Genomic DNA, 25,911 nt, shown 5'->3' with positions numbered 1-25,911 from the left:
TAGTCAGATGTGATTATTCTTAAGAATTGTATATGCCTTAGGCATAGATTCAAAATAAGAACTATGATTCCCAGCCTACTCTTTCCTGTCTCTTGTTTTCTACTATAGATCTGCCTTTTTCTTCCCAACAGCCTTCTCCCACATATAAATGATCTTGTCAGTGCTGAAATTAGTGTTGCTATGGTGGTCTTTGATCATCATCACTAGAATCCAGAACTGCTTGGTAATGGCACTCTAGACACATGGAAAGTTAGCTGGGCCTAAGCCTGGAAAGAGATGGGACTCAGACTGCTCTTCAGCATCTTCCTAGATCTAGAGCAAATTGATTCAAGGGTTAAAATAGACTAACAACTTCAGGCACCAGAGGTCTTCTCTGTGTGCCCCCTTGTAAGGAAAGAACTCTTTTTTTTATAGTGATTGTAAACCTGCCTGTCTGTTTCTATGAGCATCCTTAGTAAAGTATCTGAATTCAAAACTGCTAGGAGCTGCATGTTAATTATTTAAGAGTTTCTGGCTCTGCAGATGCATATTTGCTACCACTGCTCAGTTGATTGTTAGAGTGAATAAAGCTGAAAGTAAAATGAATGAGTAAGATTTTAAATATAAAGAGAAAACAATCTATCCCAGAAGATTCTCTCTTTTTCCTGATAAATAAATAAGGTGATCAGTTAGACTTCTCTCAAATGTAAAACTCTTTTTGTCACATATTAACTGCTTCCCCATCTTTTTATTTATTTAGCCAAATCCATTTTATTTAGTAGCATTGAAATTTGTTTGTTTTTTAAACAGCATGAGATGAGAAGCACTGTTATTTAATTAAAAGAACCCTGAACTGAGATCAACAGTTCTGGATTCTGTTCTCATTTCAACAAAAAATTAACCATCAATTACTTGTGAAGCGCTGTGCTAGATGCTGGAGATATGATGGCCAAGTGAAAATGGCCTTCCAGACTTATATTCTCCTTAACTGTTTAAAGGATATAGTATTTATACAGGTAAATACAAGGTCTTTTGAGAAGGAAGAGAGTGTTAATAGCCAGAGAGATCAGGACAGGCTTCCAGTGGGAGGTGATACCTGAGATGAGCCTTGAAGGAAGCTTAGAATTCCAGGAGACAGGTAAAGTGGGAGAGGGTTACAGGTACATGAGGCAGCATGTACAAAAGGCATGGCAGGTGAGAGATGGAATGCCAAGTTCAGGAAATGGCAAGTAGACTAGTTTGGCAAGAACATAGAATTGACAAAGGAAGTAATGGCAGTAAGTCTGAAAAGATAAGCTGGAGCCAAACTGTTAAGGGATTTAACTGCCAAACAGAGAAGTTTATATTTTATCCTAGAGGTAGTAAAAAGTCACAGTTTTTTTGAGCAAGAGGTGATGCAGTGAGACCTGGGTTTTAGAAAGATTATTTTAATTTTGAACTCAGTTTGTGACTGTGAGAGAAGGAAACAGATGGGAGAGATGCTGTGGAGGTAGAATCAACAAGATTTTTGATAGCAAGTAATTTGATATACTAAGTGAGAAAGAGAGAAGATTTGAGGGTGATTCCTGGGTTGTAAACCTGGATAACTTGAAGAATCAATTAATAAATAAACATTTATTAAGTGCCTACTATGTGCCAGACACTGTGCTAAGCAATGGTGGTAACCTCAGTAGTAATAGGGAAGTTTGGAAAAGGTTTTGAAGTTTTGGTTTGGCGAGATTTTTTGTTTTTTTTTGTGAATGGGGGTTAGAGTGAGGTGGGTTGCTATTTTTCAAGACATGGAGATTAATTTTGGACATGTTGAATTCATGATGCTTGTGAATAGCAACTGTCAAGAAGTTGATGATACCAATTTTGGAAATAACTTGCACAAAGCTGATAACACATGGGAATTGATAAGATCACCAAAAGAGAGTGTAGAAGAGGAGAGCGGCCAGGACAGTACCTTCAGGGACAGCCATGGTTAAAGGGGTGGGACACTAATGATGGGTTAGGAAAGGATACTGAGAGGGAGCAGACAGGAGAACTAGGATAGGTCATCATAAAAACAAAAAAAAATTAACAGAAAGGAGGAATATTGTATCAACACTATCAAAAGCAGTGGAAAAGACAAAAAGGATAAGGGATAAAAAAAGATCATCAGAGTTAACAAATAGATATATGACACTGGGCAAGTCATTTAACCCCACTAGGCCTCAATTTCCTCATCTGTACATTTAAGGTATGAGACTAAATAATGTTTATGTTTGCTTTTAGTGCTGAAGCTCTGTGGTTCTATTCTAAAATGACTGCTTAATACTCAAGTACATTGAGACATGTTTTTTAAGGAAAATAATGCATCTTAACCATATTTAGCATTGCCATCACTGGACAACAACAGACACACAAAAAATTAAAATATAGTAAAAGTTGCATGCCCCTTCTAGATCACCGCCTTATTGTGGCAGAGGAGCTCAGTGCTATACCATGCAGGGTTACCCAAGACAGACTGGTCATAGTGGAGAATTCTGACAAAAAGTGAATTATGGACAGAAGTTCACATTAGTGTACAGGAAACAACAACAAAAACCAGAAAACAAAATGGTGGTCTGATGAGACTTTTCAGATAACTGAGGAAAGAAGGAAAGGGAAGGGAGAAAAAGGAAAGATAGATTTAACTATAGATAGGGATAAGAAGATTTTCTTAAAGGAAGAATTCAAAGAATTAGAAGAAAGCAATAGAATGAGACCAACAAGAGATCTCTTAAAAATATTAGCTATATCAAAGGAATGGTTCGTGTAAAAATGGGCATGAAAAAGACAAAATTGGTAAAGATTTAACAGAAGCAGAAGAGATTAAGAAGAGGTGGCAAGAATTTAGAGAAGAACTCTAAGGAAGATCTTCACATCATCAGTAACTGACATGGTGTGGTGACTGATTTAGAGGCAGACATCCTGGAGAATGATGTCAGGTAGGCCTTAAGAAGCATTAACAATAAGACTGTTGGAGGTGATGGAATTCCATCTGTGCTATTGATGCTATTAAAGTGCTGTACTCAATATGCCAACAAATTTAGAAAACACAATAGTGACCACTGGAGTGAAAAAAATCAGTTTACATCCCAATCCTAGAGAAAGATAATGCCAAAGAATATTCAAATTATCGAACAATTATGCTTCTCTCATATGCCTGCAGGGTTATGCTTGAGATTCTGCAAGCTAGGCTTCAGCAATATGTGGAGCAAGAATTAGCAGAAGTGCAGCCTGGTTTTTGAAGAGGCAGAGGAACTAGAAACCAAATTGCCACCATTTGCTGGATTATGGAGAAAGCAAAGGGGTTCCAGAAAAATAACATCCACTTCTGCTTCATTATCTACATGAAAGTCTTTGACTGTGTAGATCACAACAAAATGTGTCAAATCCTTAAAAAGATGGGGGTATTAGATCATCTTATCTCCCTGAGGAACCTATATCCAGGCCAAGAAGAAGGTTTAAGATTGGGAAAGGAGTAGGACAAGGCTGTATATTGTCACCTTATTTAACTATGTGCAGTCACCTTATGCAAAATGTCAGACTGGATGAATCAAAGGTTGGAATTCAGGTTGCTGGGACAAATATCAACTTCAGATATACAGATAATACCATCCTGATGGCAGAAAGTGCAGAGAAATTAAGAAGCTTCTTGATGAGGATGAAAGAGAAGAGTGTAAAAGATGACTGGAAGCCTAACATAAAGCAGAAAGTCCTGAGGTTTTGGCAATTGGCTTATCACTTCCTGGCAAATGAAGAAATGGAAACAGTGTCAGATTTTCTCTTCTTAGGCTCAAAGATACAGTGACTGCGGCAATGAAATTAAAAGACAATTGCTCTTAGAAGGAAAGCTATGCAAATATGGACAACATATTAAAAATCATAGACCTTGCTTTTCCAACAGAGGTCCATATAGTCAAAGCTATGGTTTTTCCAGTTGTCATGTATGGCTGTAAGAGTTGGATTACAAGGAAAGCTGAGAGCTGCAGAATCAATGCTTTCAAATTGTGGTGCTAGAAAAAGATTTTTGAGAGTCGCTTGGACATAATAAGGAAATTAAATCTGGCAGTACTTAAATTAATGAGAAGGGGATAGCAAAGGATAAAATGGATAGATTGTGCCATGGAAGCAAGGAGCATGAGCTTGGACAGACTTCAGGAGGTAGTGGAGGATAGAAGAACCTGGCATGCCAAGGCCCATGAGGTTGTGAAGAGTAAGACAAGACTGAACGACTAAATAGCAAAAAATTGTCAGACCACGTTAGGCATTTTGAGACATATTGGGAATATAGCTTTAGCAACAGCAGTGGTGATTTTCAGAAGTAGAAATGTATGTAGTTTTTATGTTGTCTGTGCAAAATGGGAAAGGGAAGAAACCTTAGTAAAACTATTAAAACTGAAAAACATACAGAGCAAATCACACAATGGATTTAGGAAAATCATCTCTGTTCTCATTTGGTTAATTCATTCAGCAGGCATTTATCCTAGATAGAATTCTCTCGGATGATCCTTTACATTGCAAATAAAAGAAGTGTAGAACAAAAATAAAAACTCCTTACAACTCTCCACGCAAATATGCCCCTGCACTCCCCCAAACACATATATGCACACAGCTGTATAGGAATTCTGAGCAAAATTAGGTATTCCTAAACATTGATGGTTTATTGACTCTGTTCCCCTAGATTTCTTTCATATTGAAGGAACTCTTATGTCTGAAGTGGATTTAGGGAAGACAATATATTATACCTTTTTCTTTTTTCCATTTTTTTCCTTTTCCTTTTCTGCTTATCATCCTCTGTTTTTAAGCCTTCAAGTAGTACTGATACTAATAGACATTAATCTTATTGGAGACATTCAGGTTTTAAGAAATTGCTGACATCTGTACTTACAGATACCTATAAGTAAGTAAGCTCATGTTTTTGCCTTAGATATATAAACACAGATATATAATCTATAGACCTTTGTGACCATTTATTTGGCTATATCACCAGTGAATTTCTTTATTAACCACTGAGACATATTACTGTAATTTACTAGTTTAGTTTGAGTTACTGTTAGGTCATAAGATGTTGGTGGAAGCTAAAAATTTAAAACATATCATTTAGCATCCATGACATAAACTTTGGAGTAGTTATGAACAGGTAAAAACATTTCAGCATAAATATATCTAGATGTATATACTGTACATCCTTATGTAAAAATCTAGAGATTGAAGGGTTTGTAAAGACTGTGAGTGAAACACAACCACCAAACTATACACCTTCTATCTTTTAAAAATATAACATTTCTCAGGAAGCCACTCTTTTTTATAGTGTGAGCATAACATAATGGGAAAAGTCCTGGGTTGGAGATAAAAGAGATTGTGGTATTCATTGTGGCTTTGCTATCACCTTTGCTGTATGTCCTTGACAGTAAAATAAGGTACTTGAACCAGATGATTGCTAAGTTAAGGTTCCTTCTGTGATTCTTTGATGTGTTTAAAATCTAGAATTTAACCTAGGTTAATTCAACAAGATGTAAGCAACTTTTAGAAGAAAAGGAACATGCAAAATAGAAAAAAAAAAACCAAACCCACACAGGGAAACAAGTTTAGATTATAGAATCATTATTCTGACTATTAATAAACAGAAGAAATCAGGGTAGAAGTAAGGGCCACTAAAGGATGCCTTACAGTCTAGCTAAAATTTGTCCACACTAGCAAATGGAGAAGAGGGAAAGGTCCAACAATTTCACAACTAGGATGGCATGGGGCATGTCCAGATACAGGTTAGAAAAGGACAACTTCTTGGCAGGATCATTACTTTTTAGAGGAATAGAGGGGAAAGCCTTTGGAGTTCACGACTTGTTGCCTATCTGTTTTAGACAAGCGTAGTAGCACTTTCTTCACTGCTGCACTTATTTATATCAAACAGACTTGACTGAGTATAAGTATTTCCGCTGGGTAAAATGAGCCAAAAAAAAAAGAAAAAAAGAAAATTGGTAACTCAGCTCATGACTATTTGCACCAGAAGGTGGCAGTAGAATACTTTTTAAAAAAATTTCTGGCTGCCTTCATTTTTTAATCACATAGTCTCTCACTTTTGTCACTTACCTCTAAGACAAACCACGATATCCTCGCTATCATGAATGAAAATAAAACCATATGCTTTTGGTTCTGGTCTTTGTATGTTTTAATTTCCCCTTTACCTGATACCTCTTCATGGCATGGAGATAATTTTGGCTTTTCAAAAGTTATGCCAGTGCAGTACAGACTTTGTCAGGTCTTCAAAGCTGGAAAGCTTTGAATGCAAGCTTAAGACAGACTATATATATTTGTTGTCAAAGGACCAGACTGGCTAAGTTCAGAGACTACTCACAAGAAGGTTGACTACCACATGATGAAGTTTTTTGGCTTCCACAGCTCATGAACAATTTACTTGTGCATCCTGTACCAGTGAAGGGAGTATTCACACCAGTGAAATCAATGTATGTTTTTATAAATCTGTCTTTAAATCTTTATTGTTTTATAGCTTTCATTAACAACTATGTATTTAATTGAAAATTTTCATTTTTCCCAAATATTATTAATATCTTATGTCATTACTTGTCTTATTCATTTTCTGAATCCATTATTCATAGTATTTTTATATTACATTTTGTTGAGCATTACATAAATATTTGACTACACAGTTTTGAAGGTTGATGATTTTTCAAAAAGTTTCATGCTATTTTCCCATTGTTTCCATGTAGCAAGGTAAAAACTAAGAATTCTTTCATATGAATAAAACAGTGTGTTAGTAAGTCATTTGAATTGACAAATTTAACTTTTTGCATTTAAATGCTAGTCTGATAGAAGTATGAGCTCAGCAAAGTGACCTACTTAGTCTAATAACAGCAGAAGCTATTGCCCTTGTTTGGCCAGCTGGACAAGCAATTTTGGTGGAATCAGAGCCACAAACAGATGTTGATCCAGTCTTTTGGCTTGAAGAAAGGTTCTAGCGCAGGTGATGAAAGTCTTAGGCTATGACAGTAGGTAAAGAGTGCACGGGGTCATAAATCATCATAGTTTTATTAAGTCAGTCAATTTGGGAAGAGTTTTGTGTGGTTTTCAAAAATGAGAATATTTACACTAATGAGGTTTCTTCTAATTTTTCACACAATGTGCTGCTTACATTCTTGTAAATTTCAAAGTTCTTGTAAAAATAATAATTCAAAACAGACTTTTCATCTTATGAAAACATGCTTTATCAAGATCACTTAAAAAACATATATCTTACATGCTTTGGAAATCCTACAGACCACAGAGAAACTTTTACCTAATACACCCTAAAATAACACAATCTGCCAGACCACAGTACATCCGCAATTTAGAATAGCAGATGTTGCTACACATGCTTCTTTTTAAGACCAAGAAGCAGCATAAGAGAAAATAAAACGAAAGTTTAAAATGGGAGGAAAACATGGTAGAAATGAAGGATTGGAATAGCCAGAAGAGAGATGTAAGCAATTGGTTTCAAATAACCAGGAGAAAAGGATGTGGCTGTCAGGGAGCTATATGTTTTGTGGATGCCTTGTCGAGCACTTATGTGATCTGTCATCCTCATTCCATTAAATTAGACTTGCTAACTTTCCATTAAAATGGATTTTAATTTAATTAATGAAAAGAATATTTCATGTCCATTTAAAAACTTTGATTTAAAATTTTGTTCTAAAATGTGCATTAGAGTAGTTCTTTTCCTTTTAATGTTTTTTTTAACATTTTTTTGTTTTGGTTTTAACTTTAGCTGATCCTACAGTTAAGGACTTAATTGGAGGCTTCACTGCTCTTCATTATGCAGCCATGCATGGTCGAGCCCGGATTGCACGCTTGATGTTAGAATCTGAATACAGAAGTGACATTATCAATGCAAAAAGCAATGATGGTTGGACTCCCCTCCATGTAGCAGCTCACTATGGTAGGGACTCATTTGTCAGACTCCTGCTAGAGTTCAAGGCTGAGGTCGATCCACTGAGTGATAAAGGTACAACACCGCTTCAGCTAGCCATTATCCGAGAGAGGTCAAGCTGTGTGAAAATCCTTCTGGATCACAATGCCAATATCGACATTCAAAATGGTTTCCTGTTACGATATGCTGTGATCAAAAGCAATCACTCGTATTGCCGAATGTTCCTTCAGAGAGGAGCAGACACAAACTTGGGTCGCTTGGAAGATGGACAGACACCATTACACTTGTCTGCCCTTAGGGATGATGTGCTTTGTGCCCGAATGTTGTATAATTATGGAGCGGACACTAACACAAGGAACTATGAAGGACAGACCCCATTGGCTGTTTCAATAAGTATTTCTGGAAATAGTCGACCCTGTTTGGATTTCTTACAAGAAGTAACAAGTATGTAATATATTTTATTATAATTGTCATTGGTATTACTGCAGTTGTTTTTACTGTTGCATGTTTTTTTTAAAGAATTTGAAGCATTTACAGACTTCATGTAATATCAGGCTTCTGTCATTCACAACAGCCCTGACTGGTAAGTAATGCTTTATTTATTCAAAATAAAAAGGAAGTTACCTTCACATCATATTAAATATCCTATGACAAATTAAAGGGGAATGGATTCTGCCACTAATACTGGGGATACCTATAGTTGTAAAATAGAAAAGGGAAAAGAAAGATGAAGGAGAATCAAGAAAATTACAAAACGCTCATGTTAGAACAATGGAAAACAGTCCTCGTTGGCCATAAAGTTTGTCTTTTCAAGCTCTACAGATTTGATATTGACATTAGGATTAACATGAGTTTTATTGTTTTTATCTAGATATAGAGTGATATTACAGCTTGTGATGTATAATTAAGATATCTTTTAAAATTGTTATGTTTTGCATATTGTGAACTTATATTTAAAGGAGCAGTGATGTTGTAAGTTCACATTTAATTATTTCATGAGTATGTGAATCCTAGCAATTACAGAGAAAAAAAATTGTTTTACCATTTTGTTGCTGTAATGTACTATTTACACTAAGTTTTTTTAATTTGTTTTTTTGGTTTTTTTGAAGCATATTATGCTTACTCTTTATGGGGATGGAAAAAATAAAGTCAGGCCTAAATGAAAGCAAAACAATTCAGTGGTTTATTGAAACATTTGGTTAATGCAGTGATAAAAAATCAATCATACTTATTTGAATCATTGTGGATCACATTTTAACCCCATGCACTGTCAAACTAAATGTTCCTGGCTGTTGTTCTTTAATTTATCTCATTTGGTATTTTTAAAGTGTAAATATTTTCAGTCAGTTGTCATGATCTCTTCAGTTTCATAGTTATTCCTTTTCCAGCAAAAAGTAGGGGTTTTCTTCATAAGTGAATTCATTATTCTACTTTTTAATCATTTAGGTGTATCTTTTTTCAGAAAAGATACAACATGTGATTCAGAAATAAGACAAAATCAAATTTAGAGTTCTAATCTTGCTTCTATTACGGATTTCAGGGAAGTGATATTCGTCTTGACTTTCTTCCCTTTCTATTAAAAAGGTAATTACCATGCTTTGCCAATCATCTTTGGATATTTTCATGATATTATGCCACTAGCAAAGAACTTATACTTAGAATGCCTAGTTATTTTCAGTCTTTTCTATAGGAAGATCCATGTGATCCATATATACATTACATATCACATGGTTTTGTTTTTCCTAATAGGGATGTCTGCTTTGGACCCGCTTTTTCTTGTCTGAACCTTTTATTACTAATCATGTAGTACAACAGAATTATTGGACTTTCGGCTCACATTTGTATACTAATTTAAAATTTACAAATTATCTTTCTCACACCAGCTTTGTGAATTAAATAATACATTATCCCATTTTACAGATGAAGAAGCTAAAATATAGAAGCCTTGTGATTTGCCCAAGGTCACACAGCTATTAAGTAGCAAGGCCAATACTTAAACCTAGATGCCCTAATTCTAAGCCCATTGCACTTTCTAGCACACCATGCCTGTCATACCCTACCTCCTACTATGCCTAAGTAGCTTGGATATTTTACTGTTTGTGCCTTGACTTTTAAAGGTAATTCTTAATGTAGTGCTTCATCCCCACCTCCTCCCCTACCCCTTCCCTAGGGCTATTAAATGTTGTATTTGGTCATAAGATGCAATTTAACATTGTCTGTTTTAAATGTTAGCTTTTGAGGTGTTTTGATCTCATACGTTAAAGTTAACATTATCAGTAAAATTAAATGAAACTGATCTAGCTAAAGAGGGAAGGGCCTGCTTCATTGTCATTATTTGGATAAAATAATTTGAGCTCAACTAGAATTTGAGGATTGGAATGGTATACTTGCAGTAATATGGCTTCTTCTTTCTCCTTGTTAATCCTGACCATTTCATCTCTAGTGCTCTGACTTTTAAAGAAGTATTGAATGAAATTTCATACCCTGCATCTCTCAGCAACTTTCCTAGCAGTCTTCATTACAGCACTGATAAGGACTTTAGTATTGGCACAGATAAAACTGACCTGATACAGAGGCTTAGAATTACGCCGTACCGTATCTCCAATGAAGTTTTCATTTTATTCTTTCATGGACTCTTTTTTTTTTTGAATATTTGCTTTTTTCCTTCATATATCATATTTTCTTCATACATCACATTTTTGATGTTCAATTGAATTAACCTTAGCAAAGCAAATCAAGGAAGATACGCTGCCAGTTATTAATAACCTTCAGGTATCTCCCATTTAACAGCTATTTTTACTGTTAAAATAAGTAAAATTAAGAAGGTGAATTGCTTCTGATCATGTGCCCATAGAAACTTTGGCTCCTATGGGCTGGAGCAAAGGTTCTCAACTTTTTTTTGTGTTATGAACCCCTTTGGCATTCTGAATCCTAAGTATCCCTTATCAGAATGTTGTTGTCTTTGAAATTCATAATTGAAGAAAATGCCAAATTTCAGTTATAGGTTAATCAGAATAAAGATTTTTTTCCCCCTAAGTTCATGGGTCCTGTAAGATCTATCCATGGACCTCTTAAAGGTCTTTGGACCTCCTTAAGAAGCCCTGGCCTCAAGGATAAATTTTAGTTAGAAGAAGCAGAAACTTTTTTAAACATTTAAAAAAAATACTTTCAGTAAATGGGTAGCTCAGAATTGTTCTGCTGCTGTGAAAGTACCAGAGCTACTAGTCAGTTACATCAGTGCTCTAGAAGAATATGTTAAAGAAGAGGAAACCTGAAATCATATTTATTCATCAAACTGATGGATGGAGTCTTGGGGTGGAGCCCTGGGACTTCTTAAAATTAAGTTTTTATTAATGTCTTTTTTTTTTAATCACAAAATTTCCCCCAATAGCCCTTCCCCTCATAGAGAGATATCCTTTTTGACAAATATGTTTAAAGATAAGACATAGAAGAAAAAATAAGACAGAAAAAAATTGACACACCTTATCAGTATATATCAAAAAAGACTGAAAATGTGTGCAGTGTACCACTCATCTTCCACCTTGGCAAAGGGGTAGAGTATGGGTATTTTCACATATCTCTTCTTTGGAGTCATGCTTGCTCTTTGTAATTTTGGAAATGTTCACTTTTGACTTTTTTGTGGTTCTTTCTGTTTACATTGTTGTAGTTATTGTAATATTTCTTTTCCTTGGCTCTGCTTCAGTTCATATAGATCTTTCCATGCTTTTCTGTATGCATCATATTTGTCATTTCTTATGACACAATAATATTCCACTGCATTCATGGATCAGTCAGTCTCCAGTTGGTGACTTTGCTATGTCAAAAAGTACTACTATAAAGATTTTGGAGTACATGGGAACTTTTTTCGTACCTGGGACTTAGTTTTCAATAAATGGGTCTCAGTTTCCCCAACTATAAAATAAGGGACTTGGACAAAGGTCTCTTCTCTTCTTGCTTTACAGTTCTATGACTTTGCCTTTAATAATTGAATGTCTGTTAATCACTTCTTGAGAAGCAGTGTGGCGTAATTGGATAGAGAGCCAGCCAAGAAGACACACAATTGGCTTTTTAACCTGGGGAAAATCATTTAACCTCTCAGTGCTGTAGACAATTCTCTAAAATTTTAAGTTGAGGAGGAGATGCTGATCTCTGCATTGGCAGAGGAAGTTTCCTCAGTTGCTAGTTTCTTATTGCAGTGAAATCCCAGGTTTAGTTTCTGTTCCTATGAATCTCTTGATGATAAGTACGGGAAAAAAAAGTATGATTATAGCATATTGAAGTAAATGTTATAGTGAAATCTCAGTTATCCAACATCCTGTCTTTGATATAAGCTTTCTTTTGATGTTGTCTTTAGCAAAGCACCCTCTTGATTTCATTTTATAAATGTGAAAAACACAGAGATGACCATACGGGACCCCCCAGAGATTTTCTGTGGAAGCCTAGATAGGTGTCCTCATTGACATTAGCTTTAAATATCTCCTCTTTTCTCTGTAGCTCTTTATTACATTCATTCATAAATTTAAACTAAAGGGAGTGTGATGAATTGAAAAGAACAATGAACTCTGCCTTCAGACCAGGTTTTCAGTTTTTGTCTTTATTCTATATTGGTGTGTGAATTTAGGCACGTCACTTTACCTCACTAGATCTCAGTTTTCTCATCTGTAAAATGAAGAGGTAAGATTAGATATTATCTTTCCCCTCAAATATCCTATGCCTCCATTTATGTTTCCTGACATTACTGGCTTCTGGTGGTACTAAGCCCTTAAATTTATGGCCTGCTATGGAAAATAGCACTTTCATTTTTCCTTGTATCTGTCAAACTTCAAAGTATGTCCCTTTGACAAGCATTTATTAAGAGATTCCTATTTGCCAGATCTAATATTTGTTTGTGTCTTTCTTTTTCTCCTATTTTTGTTACTCTATTATTTAATGTACTGAAAATAGTTATCTGTTGTTTATCTGAATACTGTGTACAGCCAGACTATAATAAATATGCTGCAAATGGGCATTATGTGCTGGTTGGTTGCCTTATTCTTAACATCTTAATGAACCTTAATTTATGTAGCATTTTCCTATGATTTCTTTGTAATTTATGAAAGATAAATAATATTCTATCTTGCTTTTATTTTTCTCTTATGAATGAATGATTGAGGCTATGTTTTTACTAGAAGAAAAGTTATTAATAGAAGTTAGCAGTTATTTGGTAGGACTTTTTAAAGTCCCAGAAACCCTCAATGGGTTACAAGTCATAGAATATTTTCTTTGCAAACTTATCTATTAGGAACTAATATCTGTCTAGTTTATTCTTAAAAGCACCCAGTATAATATCATTCATAGGGGCTTAAAAATACTATTTCACAATGATAGCAGTGACTCTAAACTTCTAACTTTGTTTTAATTACAGCTATTTCTTCTTTTAAATTGAAGAAGCATAACCGTTTCAAGCTTCCCTTTTACCAAACATAAAGTAACAATAAAAATCACAGCACTCCTTTTTTTAAACTCAAGATAGTGAAACTTAGTCTGTGATGTGTATTGTCGAATACAGTAAAATGCCAGGTATGTGAACTAGAAGACCGCACAAAAACTCCATTACACCAAGTGCTTTTAAATGTATTAACTCATGCATTCCTTTGAGTATTCTTCCTTGATATATCAGCTAAAAGAACCAGAGGGATTTATCAAAGCAACATTACACAGGAACTGTTTGGTGAAAGATTATCTGTTGGATTCTTGATTTACTGTGCAAATTAAAGGCAACTCCAGATATATTCAAAGCACTAGATTTTTTCAATCAAGTCCTAAAAATCACTGAGAAGAAATGAAATATAGAATCATAGATCAAATTGCATGAGATTTTAGAATTTTTCAGCTTGAAAAAATGCTTTCCCCTTAAATCTTTTTATTCTTTTATGTGACTTTATATACTTGCTCAAAGACTTCATTCTTAATATATCACATTATTGGCATTTGTTTGTCATTCAGTGCAACTTAAAAATATAAGACTAATAATTTGCCTATGGCAAATGTGATTTACAGACAGAGGTCTCATTATGGCCAACATTGTGTTCTGATTACAGATTAATTAAATTGAAGTTAGGCTTTGACTTTAGATAAGCAGTGATTTTTCACCGCATTCCCCAGTGAATAAAGAAGAGCAATAAAAGCTACCGTTGTCTGTAGTGATGATTTCCTTTAGCTTGTGTCATACTGTCTCTAAGGTTTTACTGTGTTAAGTACTGTGAAATCATAGGCTTTTAAAAGAGCAGGATAAAAAGGGAGCTCCGAGTCACAGGCGAGGGAGAAAACACGTGTTTGTGGTAGGGTTTTAAAACTAGACGGTGAGATGAAGTGAAGGCCATTCCAGACATTATGCTGCAGTGAAGGTCCTTGAACTAACAATCGTGAGACTGTCTGAAGTAACCTCGAAGAGGGTTCACATTACAAAAACTTCATAATCTTTCTTGGTTCATTTTTTAAATGTTATATATATCACAGATGTTTTGCCCCTTTCTGTATTTTTGAGATTATTTCTAATCTAAATTAAGAACTTTAACAATTATAAATATTGAAATTTGGATATCAAAAGTGGGTGGACTTGAATTTCTAATTCCAGAAATTATGGTAATAGGTCATGGTTTGTAACGGACTTATAAGAGTTGATTTACTTCTATTTCATACCCACCCACTATGATAGTTTTCTTACAAAATCAAAATACTAAAAAAACCCTTTGAATTGTTATAGAATATATTTAAATTCTTCAGTATGATTACCTTGCAGTTTTTGTGTATATCCAATAATTGATGTGATCCTTAAATTACACTTTTTGCAGTCATTCTTCATGCTCATTTCTGACTCTAAAGTCTTAGACATTTGAGATCTTACAAACTAGAATAAGAATGAAATTCTAGGATACCGGACAAGCCTTACACCTAGTTTTATTTGTGCTTTTCCCTTTCCTTACTTTCATTTGCTTTTTTTACTTCGTTTACTCTCCCCTGCCCCCAAGTCCCACTCCTCTGTATTCAAACACTTGTAAATAATGATGTAATAATAAAAGCCAGCATTTACAAATCACTTTAAGATTTGTAAAGCCCTTTATGTAAGTTATCTCATTTTTTACTTACCACAGCTCTGGGTCAGAAAAAAAAATTACATATTCTATGTAGTAAATTCATTCAACAAGCATTTATTGAATACCTACTATGTGCTTAATAAATGTACCTTGTTACTGGTGAACAGTGTTTCCTGGAACTCCTGGGATTTTCTTAGTAAATTTCAATATATTCAATAATTAATCTTTTTATATCTTTAAATAATATTGCAATCAAATACATTCAGATACAGGAGTTTCTGAAGTGTGCATGTTGGTATAGCCTCCATTTTAAGCCTCCATTCATTCATACATGTGCTGATTGAATGAACTATTGCCAATTTTTCTTCAATAATTTTCTTCTGTATGTTTTTACTCACATCCCTGCCTAATTCTATTTAGTAATATCCATAATTCTAATGTTAAACTATTAATTACCTCTGTGGCCTTAGGGAAATCCTTTCATCTCTGAACCTTAGTTTCTTCATCTTCAGATGAGGGTAAAACCTCCCTAATCTGACCCCACAGTGTTCTTATGAAGATTTAATGAGATGGAAGATGTGAAAATATTTTTAAATGTTAATACAAATTTGTAGTAGTTTATGTCCTGGAGTAGAGGGGTCAGATTTGGAGATCCAATTCCCCCGTGTGGCAGAACCAGATTAAAGAACTGGGCAGTGTTTAGCAAAATAAAAATACAACATAAATAACGTTAATTTATGCTTTTCTAAGTCACTGTGCTCCCCAAAGGAATTCATTTCTATATCAGTTTGACACCACTGTATTAAATTATTGGAAGTTAAGATAGTAGATGATTTTCCTTCGTAACAACATGAGAAAAGAGGGTTTTTGCAAAGAGTTGGACTAGATCATCTTCAGGGTACCTTCCAGCTCTAAGTCTGTGGTCCTGGGAGGCTTGCAATCTTGTGAATATAAGTGGTTCTTTTGTATTAGTGCTTGAGGAAATTTTTTAAGCCATGTTAGATAAAAAGGGAAATGATTTTGCCAAATGATTTCAGCTCAGAGGCAAGGCAGTCAGAGTTTTCATTCTTAGATGCCCGTGACTTTATGTGACCTGAGATACGTTGTATAAACTTTTGTCTGTTTCCTCGTCTCTACCTATAAAAAAAATAAAGGAGGGAAATATGGAATGCCCTAATTTAAGATATTTTTAAATCTCAGAGAACTATAAAAATGCAAACTGTTACTGTTAATGCTGTATAGTATATAAACAGACACTATACATTCCAAGAATGGGACAATCGTTTTACCTAGGAAGGAGTTTGTGCTATAAAGGTATCTTGGTGATTAAAGATGCTCAAATTACCCTTATGGTTGTCTGAATACCTGAAGTAATTTCATTTCTTCAGCTTTGGCCCTTTAATTTAAAGGAAGTTTAAGGGAAATTTTTTTTTTTTTTGCACAAGTGCCTATAAAAAACCCAAAACAAACAACAAACAAAAAACCCAGCACTTCATTAAGAAACATTCTTAGTGTTCTGAAATTTAAATGAAAGTGATTAATTTCAGAACAGTAAGAAAGAACTTAACTCAATTTCTAAGGGGGAGAGAAACCAAAGAGCAAACAAAATCACCTTACTATTGAGACTTAGTCCTAGAAGTTACATTTTTGTAGAGAGGGTTAAGAAAGAAGTTTGTGGAGATCAACTGGAACATAATTACACCAGAACATGCAGCAATATATCATGCTTTTGACTGGCTTACCTTTTCTTCTTTGAATATATTATTGTAGTGGTTTCTATAAACTAATCTTGATTATAGCCTTTGCTCATCTATCTAATGAGATGATTCATGCTGTGAGAGGAAAGATTCTAAAACTGCATTTTTTAAAAAAAAATGGGAGTATTTAATCCCCCCTTTTGTGGATTAATTTCTACTCTATTACTGTTTGCAATTTATTTCAGGTATTGCAGATAATCTGTATATAGCAGTAAACCTTGAAGATTTTAAGAATCCTTTTAGCTGGATAAGGAAAAATTTATGTAAGCATTTATTGAAAATGACAGTGATAGATTATTCTCCTAATAAATGTGATATGTAATGATAATTGGAGATAGCTGTATGGAGTTTGTATGGTTCCTGTGGCCATACAGCTGGTTTGACTCCTGGGGTTTGGAGTGATTATTATTTTACAAAACCAAGTGTTTGGGCTAAATAAATATCACTGTTAAGGAGAGATAATAGTAATCACAGGGCTTTTTTTCCTTTCTGCCACAGACTCAGCCTTGAATTAGCACTAGGGCTAAGACACGAGCCCAGGTAACAATGGATTCTGTATTGTTGAGGTGGAAAAGGGTAGACATTCCAAATGTTGGTAGGTGTGAAAGTGGGGAAAGGTCTTGTAGTTCCCTCTGTCTTCCTAGCTAGATCAGCAGTGCTTGGGTTGCCACTTACAAGCTGAGCATGCATAAGTTGAGGTCTGCCTTAACTAATTTTTACAGAGACACACACATACACACATTATTAACAGATTTACCCCTTATTAATTTCTATTTCAAGCCCTTGCCATGACTTATCATTGTAGGTACATATCACTGTATGTTGTATACACATGCCTACTCAGACACACCTATACACACACATTTATATTTTATCACATCACGTCATATTATATTGACACATTTTTAATCAGAATAACAGCCACAGAGTGGCAAAGCCTTTTCAGGGACAGGTGAACCATTGTCCTGATAGAATTATAAAAATCAAGTTCTACATAAATTAGTTAAAAAGCAGAGACTTTTCTCTGAGGAGATTGTTCATTCACAAAAACTGCATTTTAGATTTACACTGTAAACAAATGTTTCCCCTAAACTAGCATCATTTTTAAAATCATTAAAAGCATTTTATCAGACCATAAGATCACTTAAATAATAAAATGGCCGAGAAGCCTATGAAGTATCTCCGTTCCTTCATAAGGAAGCTTTTTTTTTTTTTGCCAGTATGGAGGTTATATTGCTTTACAATAAAACCTTTTCTGTGTTCCACTTAAGAAGTTGCTGAAAATGACTGATGAAAAACACCATAATTGAGCATTTACCATGCACCAGGCCCTAAGCTAAACACTGAGAATACCAAAATCAAAGTTTCTTCCCTTAAGATGATTACATTCTAATGGGGGACTAAGCATATATTAGAAAGTGGTAGCTAAGGAAGGATGTTTTTGTCTAGAAGCTACAGAGATGGTAAGTAGAGTAGGGAGTTTACTTACCCTTTCCAGAAACAGTGATAGTGTTGATTTGGTTACCATTCTCTAAGCCCAAATTGAAAAGCATGGGTAGGAAGGTTGCTCCTGGTTATAACACGTGTTTGCATGGTCAGAGGACAACTAGGTTGAAGCATGGTTGGGAGTTTTGGAGCCATGTAGATATAATGAACCCATTTCACCAGTTAGAGCAGCACAACCCCAGCACTGAAATTCTAGGAACAGCAGTAGAAAATATTTATTGCTATTTGTGTCTCTATTTTGTGTGTGTGTGTGTGTGTGTGTGTGTGTGTGTGTGTGTGTGTGTGTGTGTGTGTTGTGTGTGAGAGAGAGAAAGAGAGAGAGAGGTTTTTGAGGGGGGGATTTGGAAATGGAAAAAAAACATAAAAATATATACGATTTTTAGATCATCACTAGGCAGTTATGCTTTTGCCTCTGTATGGTTAGTTGATCGATAATAGAAAAATAGACTCTAAAAGTCATTAGAAACATGGTTCCTCACTAAATAAACCAAAAATGCCACCTTAAATCTTGCAATTTTAGCTTTATAACTTTTTTTTCTAATTTTCTTTTTAGGGCAACCCAGAAACTTGCAGGACCTGTGCCGAATTAAAATTCGCCAATGTATAGGCCTTCAAAACCTAAAACTACTTGATGAACTCCCAATTGCCAAGGTCATGAAAGACTACTTAAAACACAAATTTGATGATATCTGATATCAATGGGACATCATGAGCAAGATTAGGAGATATATACAAGATACTTAAAAGGCTTGTTTGCCTTGCACAAAGTATATCCTATGCAATTTCTGATTTGCTGTGAAGTCAGAAGGCAGGTATACACTTTCGAGTTTTTTGTTTGTTTTTCACTGTAGGGGAGGGTTTGTTTTTTTTTTTATACCACATGCTAGAAGGTCTTAATTTTGGTTTCTTGGTCCAGGTTTAAAAGGTCCAAGCTTTCTATACAATATTGCATTTAGAAAATTGTTGTTTGTTGTTATTGATGTTGGTTTTTTTTTTTTTTAATGAAGCGTGCAGGTTTGGAATGGAGAATTTACCCTTTTCAGAATGTTTATGGTTTCCATTGGCACGCATGGTATTGTAAACCAGCTGAGCAGTTGTTATTAAGCTGAGTGAGGTTTGGAGGTATAGTTTTATCCAGGGGGGTCCAGGGATATGCTGGAAAATGCCATAAGAAATTTTAAAATAAATACAGTCACCCCATTCCATTTTAATGAATACAAATTGGCTGTTTTATACAGTTCTTTTCCTAATTGCTATAGCTAAGATATCATAAATCTAGTACCTCGGCCTTTCTGTTAGTGTGCTCGTGTTTTTAACTTTGTTTTTTAATAACAGTAGTACACTACACAGAGACATTGTGTCTCACTTTCTCTTTGTCTCTAGTTGAATATGTTCTTTAAAAAAAGTTAATGGGAAAGAAAATAACTTTATAAAGCTAATCTATTCTGTTTCTAAAACAGTGCCTCCGGTGCAATAACCTTTCTGGTGTATTTTTTACATTGTTTTATTTAATGTTCATCATTCCATAGCCAGCTTAGATATGTCCATGAAAGTAGGAACTGACTGCTACTTTAATTTAGTATTGCCATACCATAATACATCGATTGAAGTTTTGATTTTAACATCTTTCCTGGATACATACTTTTATTTCACTCCAACCATAGATTTCACACTCATGTTGGTAGGTCTTTTTAAAAATACAGTCCAGAATTTGATAAAAAAAATTTTGCTTTAATACAGTTAAATCATTTGGTGTGGTTTCAAGTTAGTTTTTTTTCCAATTAAATTATAATAAAATGTCTGTGGGGTACATATTTAGTAAATCCAAATAATTTATAATACAGTAACAAAATTTCCCCTATATTTCGAAAATTGTTATACTGAATGGTTTTCTTTTCTAAGATGACCGGGCACATATTTGCACTGTAAACATGATAAGACATGATGAAGTGTCTTAACAATTGACAGGATTTCTGGGACCCATAAAGATCTGAGATGATGCCCTTGGAAATGTTTTCTGCACATGCTTTGGCATCATATTAGCTTCAGAATGTCATTGTTCTTAATGTTTTTGTAGACTTTTCACAGTTTTAGGTATTGGTAATGAGTTTGTTATCAGAAACTTCGGTGCTGAAGCAGTTATTATTTTCTGTATTGCTAGTTTCAGATCAGAAAATGTGAGGGAAATGGTTTAACTGAAAAATGTAGCGAAATTCAGAATTAGACCTCCATTTTGGCTTTATCTCTCTAGAGCCAGAAGTAGTAGTTTAAGCACAAAGCTTAATGTTAGTGTGAATGCACAATATCCAATGGCAGTGAGAATTATCTTATTGTGCCTAGGCAGTGAGCAGGTTTTCAAAAATGGAGACCTGTAGAAAGAAGAAATTGATAATATGATTCATAAAGCTTTTCAATTTCAGGACAACAGTTAAAAAGTGACCTAATTCAGTAATGACTGAAGAGTTATTATCACTTGGGCATAGTGGGATTTGAGTTGGTCTGTGCTTTCATACTGAAAAAGTTGTATGCCTCCCAAAAATGGTCTCCAAAAAGAGGTCACATATTGCATAAAAGGGGAGTCTGAAATTATCTGCCTTCTCATTCCATTAGGTGATTCCTAGGTCAGGGATTAATAAGGGTCAAATAGGGACACTTGCATTGTCTGAGTCCACTTGGTTCCTCTCTTGTGTATGTCACAGTATCTGGTCCTATAATCTGAGGAAGTTGCAGCACCTAGGTATGATTAAGTGAGGGTAGGATGGCATGGGAGCCTTGCACTCTTTAATTTCTTGGCATTCCAGAGCAGTAATTTAGTTATCTTTTCCCCCCATAATTGTTAATTTATTTAGTTTAAAATTTTTTTTTTCCCCATTTTTATTCAAGATACATCAGTATTTTCTAAGCTGATTTAGCCACTGAGTTTTAGTCAGGGAGTTCCAGATAAACAAATCAGATTAAGGTAAATTCTTTGTTCTGTGTTGCTGCTGTGACTTCAGAAAAATTATGAGAGATCTTCCTGAAAATGAAATTTCTATTTAATGAAGAATTGTATAATTCCATTATTTATTGTTTGAAATTTGATTATTCTGGTAACTTAAAAAAACACTTTATTTTGCTGTAGTTAATAAAATCCCAATCATATCACATTTAACAATATCTAAAATATGTCTAGGTAATTGGTCAAATTTATTGATTAAAATGCTAGTCTGTATTTGAATTTGATTTACATGGAGCCATTCTGTTGTCACAATTTGGATAGAAGGAACAAGGGTTTTTAGAAAACAAACTGATTTGATTATACCAGAAAATCTTGACTACAAAAAGTTGAGACCATATTATAATTTTTATTGATCCTCATAGTTTTCTTTTAAACTACTTTATTTAACTTATTACTAAACCTTTAAAAATATATTTGGCAAATACACCAAAGACGCAGGCGAGTAAAAGATTATGATCATTAATGAACTGCAAACCTCATCCTTTAAAACTAAGCAGAGTGTTTTGTAAATATTTGTGTTTATAAATGTACAGCAGAGTAAGAGTGTTTTTTAGATTATTTAATTCCCATATTTCTAAACTATTTACTACGTTATAGTCCATACTTGTTAGTTTGAAAGGCTTTTGACTGTTTTGGTTTTTAATTCATTATCACTCATGCTTGGAACAGCACTTCAGCTAAAGAATTTAGTGTTCTGGCTAGAGCTGGCAGTAGCAGAAGTGCACATCTGGACAAAGAGGAGCATGATTCATTTCTCATACACACCCTGAAAGAGAAGAGAATGTGTAGTTTGATTACCAGAGTGGACCATGAGGAAATTGAAATCCTAACTTTTCTGCAGAGTTGCTCACTAGCCCAAAATATGATTGGAATAAGAACAACTTCCAATTTGCCCACAAATTTAGTTTCCATGTAACTCCTTGTGTGTTATATCATAATGTATTTTGTTCTTCCTTTGTAATGTAAGTTTTGTTTGGGTCAATTTGAATTTAAAAAAAAAAAACTTAAACCTGGTTTAAAAAATATTGGAGCCTTGTCCTATTTATTTCTAGTTTGTTTTAACTTTTTTTCCAGCTGTTTTATAAAGGAAAAGGTAAACCACTTTTCATGTATCAGCATTTTGACTGACCAGGAATCATGTAAGGCCATAATATTAGAAGCCACTGCTAATGCAGATAAAGTCATCAAATATTAAAGTCTTGTTCTTGTGAATTTGATCATCTAGCTATGACTCTTGAATCCAGAAATATGTAGTCTCCAAAAGTCATAACACATTCATATATTTAACCAAAAGTTGACACAGCACCATACTTTTGGGGGAAAATTTAACCACTGGCTTTGTGTGTGCTATACAGAAAGGAGATGAGGTTTGGCTAACACATTGCTTAACATACAAAAAGACATATTAAGACAAGTCAATTAGTTTGAGATAGTTTAATAGATCTCAAAGAGAAGGAAGCAAAATGATTCTTTGAACTCATAAACCACATAGCCAGATTAACATAGAGGAGGGAGGCAGTTGAAACTAGCAATTGATTGATCACGTCTTTGAAAAGGAAATTCTATATAGTATATCAGCTTAAAAAACAAAAAAAAGCACTTTGTGCAAACCTTCTCAATGCCTGGTTTATTGAAGGCCATAAATGTATATTTTAAACTAAGTCTGATGAAGATCAACAGGTGGGTCAGATTTGGAAAATTACTGAGTTGTTTAGAAGTCTAATTTCAGTCCTATTCAAGTGTTATGTAAGTACTCTATTTGTTTTTTCAGCTGAAAGATGGTTTATAAAAAATGGTTTGACAGCTGTTGACTTAAGAGACTATCTGTTTGATAAAAACATTTGCGAGTCCCATACATTTGGGTGTTGAAGATGAAATTAAATGCAACTCTACCTTGTTTGGTTAAACTCAATATATCTAGAAGATGTTCTTGGGTCACTTGAGTATAAGGAAAGAAGTTGTGTAGTTTTAAAACATGATTTTCATTAAATACTACTAAAGATTTTGAACTATTCAGAAATTTTGACTTTTAAGACTAAATGGCAAATATGGAATCTTGAAAAATAGTGATTAACTTTCCTTTGTCACTCACCTAATTTTATACTAAGTATGGATTGAGATTTTTAAAAGAAATTGTATATATTTACCAGAAAATCTTGGCATATTTTATAGATGTTCTTTTAATTTCTAGAAATACTGTTGGTACATGAGCAATTTTTACTGTTTTTACTTGAGGCAGATTTTGAGAAATTTATCCATTGGGTAAATGACAGGGCAGGAGAGTAGTAGCCTGAAAATAATACCCTGGATTCCTTTTTGTGCAGTCCTTGGTTTTCTTTCTTGACATGTTGCTCTCTGAAAATGGTGCCTTGCACATAGTAGGTGCTCAATAAATAATTTTTATTAGACTAATTGTGAATGTGCCCTGTTAACATATCTGTGCTACATTTCAATTTCAGTACCAAAGAGGTAAGTTATTAATGAATATAGGAGATTGATAATGTATTTCAAATAAACAAATAATCAAGACAAGTTATTTGTCCTGTATTGCTATGATACCTTAAAACTATGAAAAATATTATTTGTCTCTAATGAAAAAATATATCATATTTGACATTTTGTCATTTGTGCATCTTAAAAGTAACATTCCTTTGGCTTAAAATTTTTTGGTTTACAGGTGTAATTTTAATTAGAAGATTGTTTTGAAATGAATACAAATGCAAATACATTTCAAGTGTGATCACATTTTATTAGTCATAAGTAGTGACTCATTTTTTGGTGTGAAACAAAAATATTTAAATTTCAGCAGAATGACAGTTAAGCTTTAGACAATGATGATCAGTTGAAACTAGAAGATAACTATTATATGATGAATAGATGTTGTATCAGTAAGCATCCCAAAATACATAGGGGTTCTACTATCGCATGTTCTTAGATCTGCATTCATAAAAGGGAAGGCAACTTTTGAGGGGTTAACAATCCCTTTAATCAAGCATATGTATCCTTTAACTAAGCACATTTATCATTCACCTATTTCAGTGGAGTCAGCACCTTGAATTTCAAAGAAAATACAGAGAAATTAAAAATCAGCAGACATGCTTGCAAAATGTCTGACCATTAACATACACACATCTTTACCAGAGAGGGCACATCTGAGTTTCTCAAAGCTGGAGGTGGGGGGAGGCCTCTCTTCAGGGCCTTCCCAGAGCCCTCTTCTGGCCAAGCACTCTTAGTATGTAAGCCTCACCCTCAGAGTATTTATATACTTTTTAGAGCCAGCGGGCATAACCCTCTGACCCAATTCCTCAATAGAAAAAAACAAAAGGTACGTGGGACCCTCCCACAAAACATTTCCCCTAATCAAGCTTCCTACAGTAGGCCAGCCCATCTACGGATGGGAAAGATCCTCCTCAGTCATATTCAAATAGAGGCACTATACTTCTTGATTATACTAAAACAAAAACAGCCAAAGATCCTATTTTATTTGCCATTACAGATGTACACTGCGAAATGAAACTGGTAATCCAGCTGTGGACACTTCCTATGTTATCTTACAAATAGATGCAGATCTTTCCTGCTGCTAGTCTTGGGGCTGATAGCTACTTTATTCTTGCCTGGTACTTTCAGATTAGGTCAGTATTCAGAGCTGCCTTCTTTTCTCTTTTCCTCCTCACAACAAAATTACAGAAGAATAATTTCCTGGCGATGATACTTGCGTAAAATTAGTTTCAGAAATATTCACTCCTTTAATTTACTGATCCCAACTTTTTACTAAGGCCCAATCAGAAAGTAGTCTGGATTCTGCCTTGGAGGTTTTAATGCCACTTATTTTTCATCAGTTACACTGAATTAGAGAATGTCAGTCATTAAACATTTACATTCATTAAGCACTTCTTATGTGCCAGGTATTGTGCTAAGTGCTAGGGAAAGAAAAAGCAAAACTTGTCACTCGTGCTCAGTCTAATGTGGGAGACAACAAGCAAACAAGTATAAACAAGGTATATACAGGATAAATAGGAAATAATCGAGGGAGAGAGGCAATAGAATTAAGAAGGGTTTGGAATGGCTTCCTGTAGATGGAATTTTAGTTGAGACTTAATGGAAACTAGGGGAGGCAGTAGGCAGAGATGAGGAGGGAGAGTACTCAAGGCATGGAGGGGCAAACAAAATGCCCTTATATACACTTGAGTTTTTAGTGGGCGTAACATCCTGTGAGTTATTCCTAATGGTATCCACTTCTACTAGGAACAATTAAAAAAAAATAAGACACCATGTAACTACTACTGAGTGTTCTTACACTGAGTGACATAATTTGAGTAGTGTTGATTGAGAAATAATTTTATGTGGACTTATATAATATCTTGGACTCTCATTACATATGACTGATTTAGCAGTGGTTATTTGCTGCTCTGCCATTACATTCAGACTTTGAAATGTCTTTAACAGTGACATTTATTTGTTATGTTGAGTGTTTACCAAGTTCAATACAAAAACATACCCAATTCCTCCACAAAGTCTTTTTCACCGCCTTCATCATATTGTAGAAATAAGCATAGGTGCAAGCTTTAGCAGGTGCTACGGTGCTTGAGGGGTTTTAAGTAATCTAAGGCAAACACTGTCTGCTTTCAAAGGCCAACCTAGATAGATACAGAACAGTTTATC

At 34.5% G+C, this 25,911-nt stretch overlaps 1 protein-coding gene across 6 annotated transcripts in view; it reads left to right on the top strand.

Annotated features, from left to right (window-relative positions):
- The window catches only part of ASB7 (ankyrin repeat and SOCS box containing 7), a 36,037-nt gene extending 13,763 nt beyond the window's left edge, over positions 1 to 22,274 (top strand). For 3 of the 6 annotated variants that reach the window (XM_072616980.1, XM_072616979.1, XM_072616982.1), the window contains 2 exons: positions 7,751 to 8,356; positions 18,805 to 22,274. In XM_072616980.1, coding sequence (XP_072473081.1) covers positions 7,751 to 8,356; positions 18,805 to 18,944 — 746 coding nt within the window. In that variant the 3' untranslated portion in view covers positions 18,945 to 22,274. Of the gene's footprint in view, positions 1 to 7,750; positions 8,357 to 9,452; positions 9,497 to 13,316; positions 13,472 to 18,804 lie in introns of all 6 variants that reach the window. The other 3 variants (XR_011968586.1, XR_011968585.1, XM_072616983.1) reach the window with 3 other exon arrangements.
- Positions 22,275 to 25,911: the final 3,637 nt, after the last annotated feature.

Source organism: Notamacropus eugenii, chromosome 1 (assembly GCF_028372415.1).
Source record: "Notamacropus eugenii isolate mMacEug1 chromosome 1, mMacEug1.pri_v2, whole genome shotgun sequence".
In the NCBI taxonomy this organism is placed as follows: domain Eukaryota; kingdom Metazoa; phylum Chordata; class Mammalia; order Diprotodontia; family Macropodidae; genus Notamacropus; species Notamacropus eugenii.
This window is presented reverse-complemented; position numbering and strand designations above follow the sequence as displayed.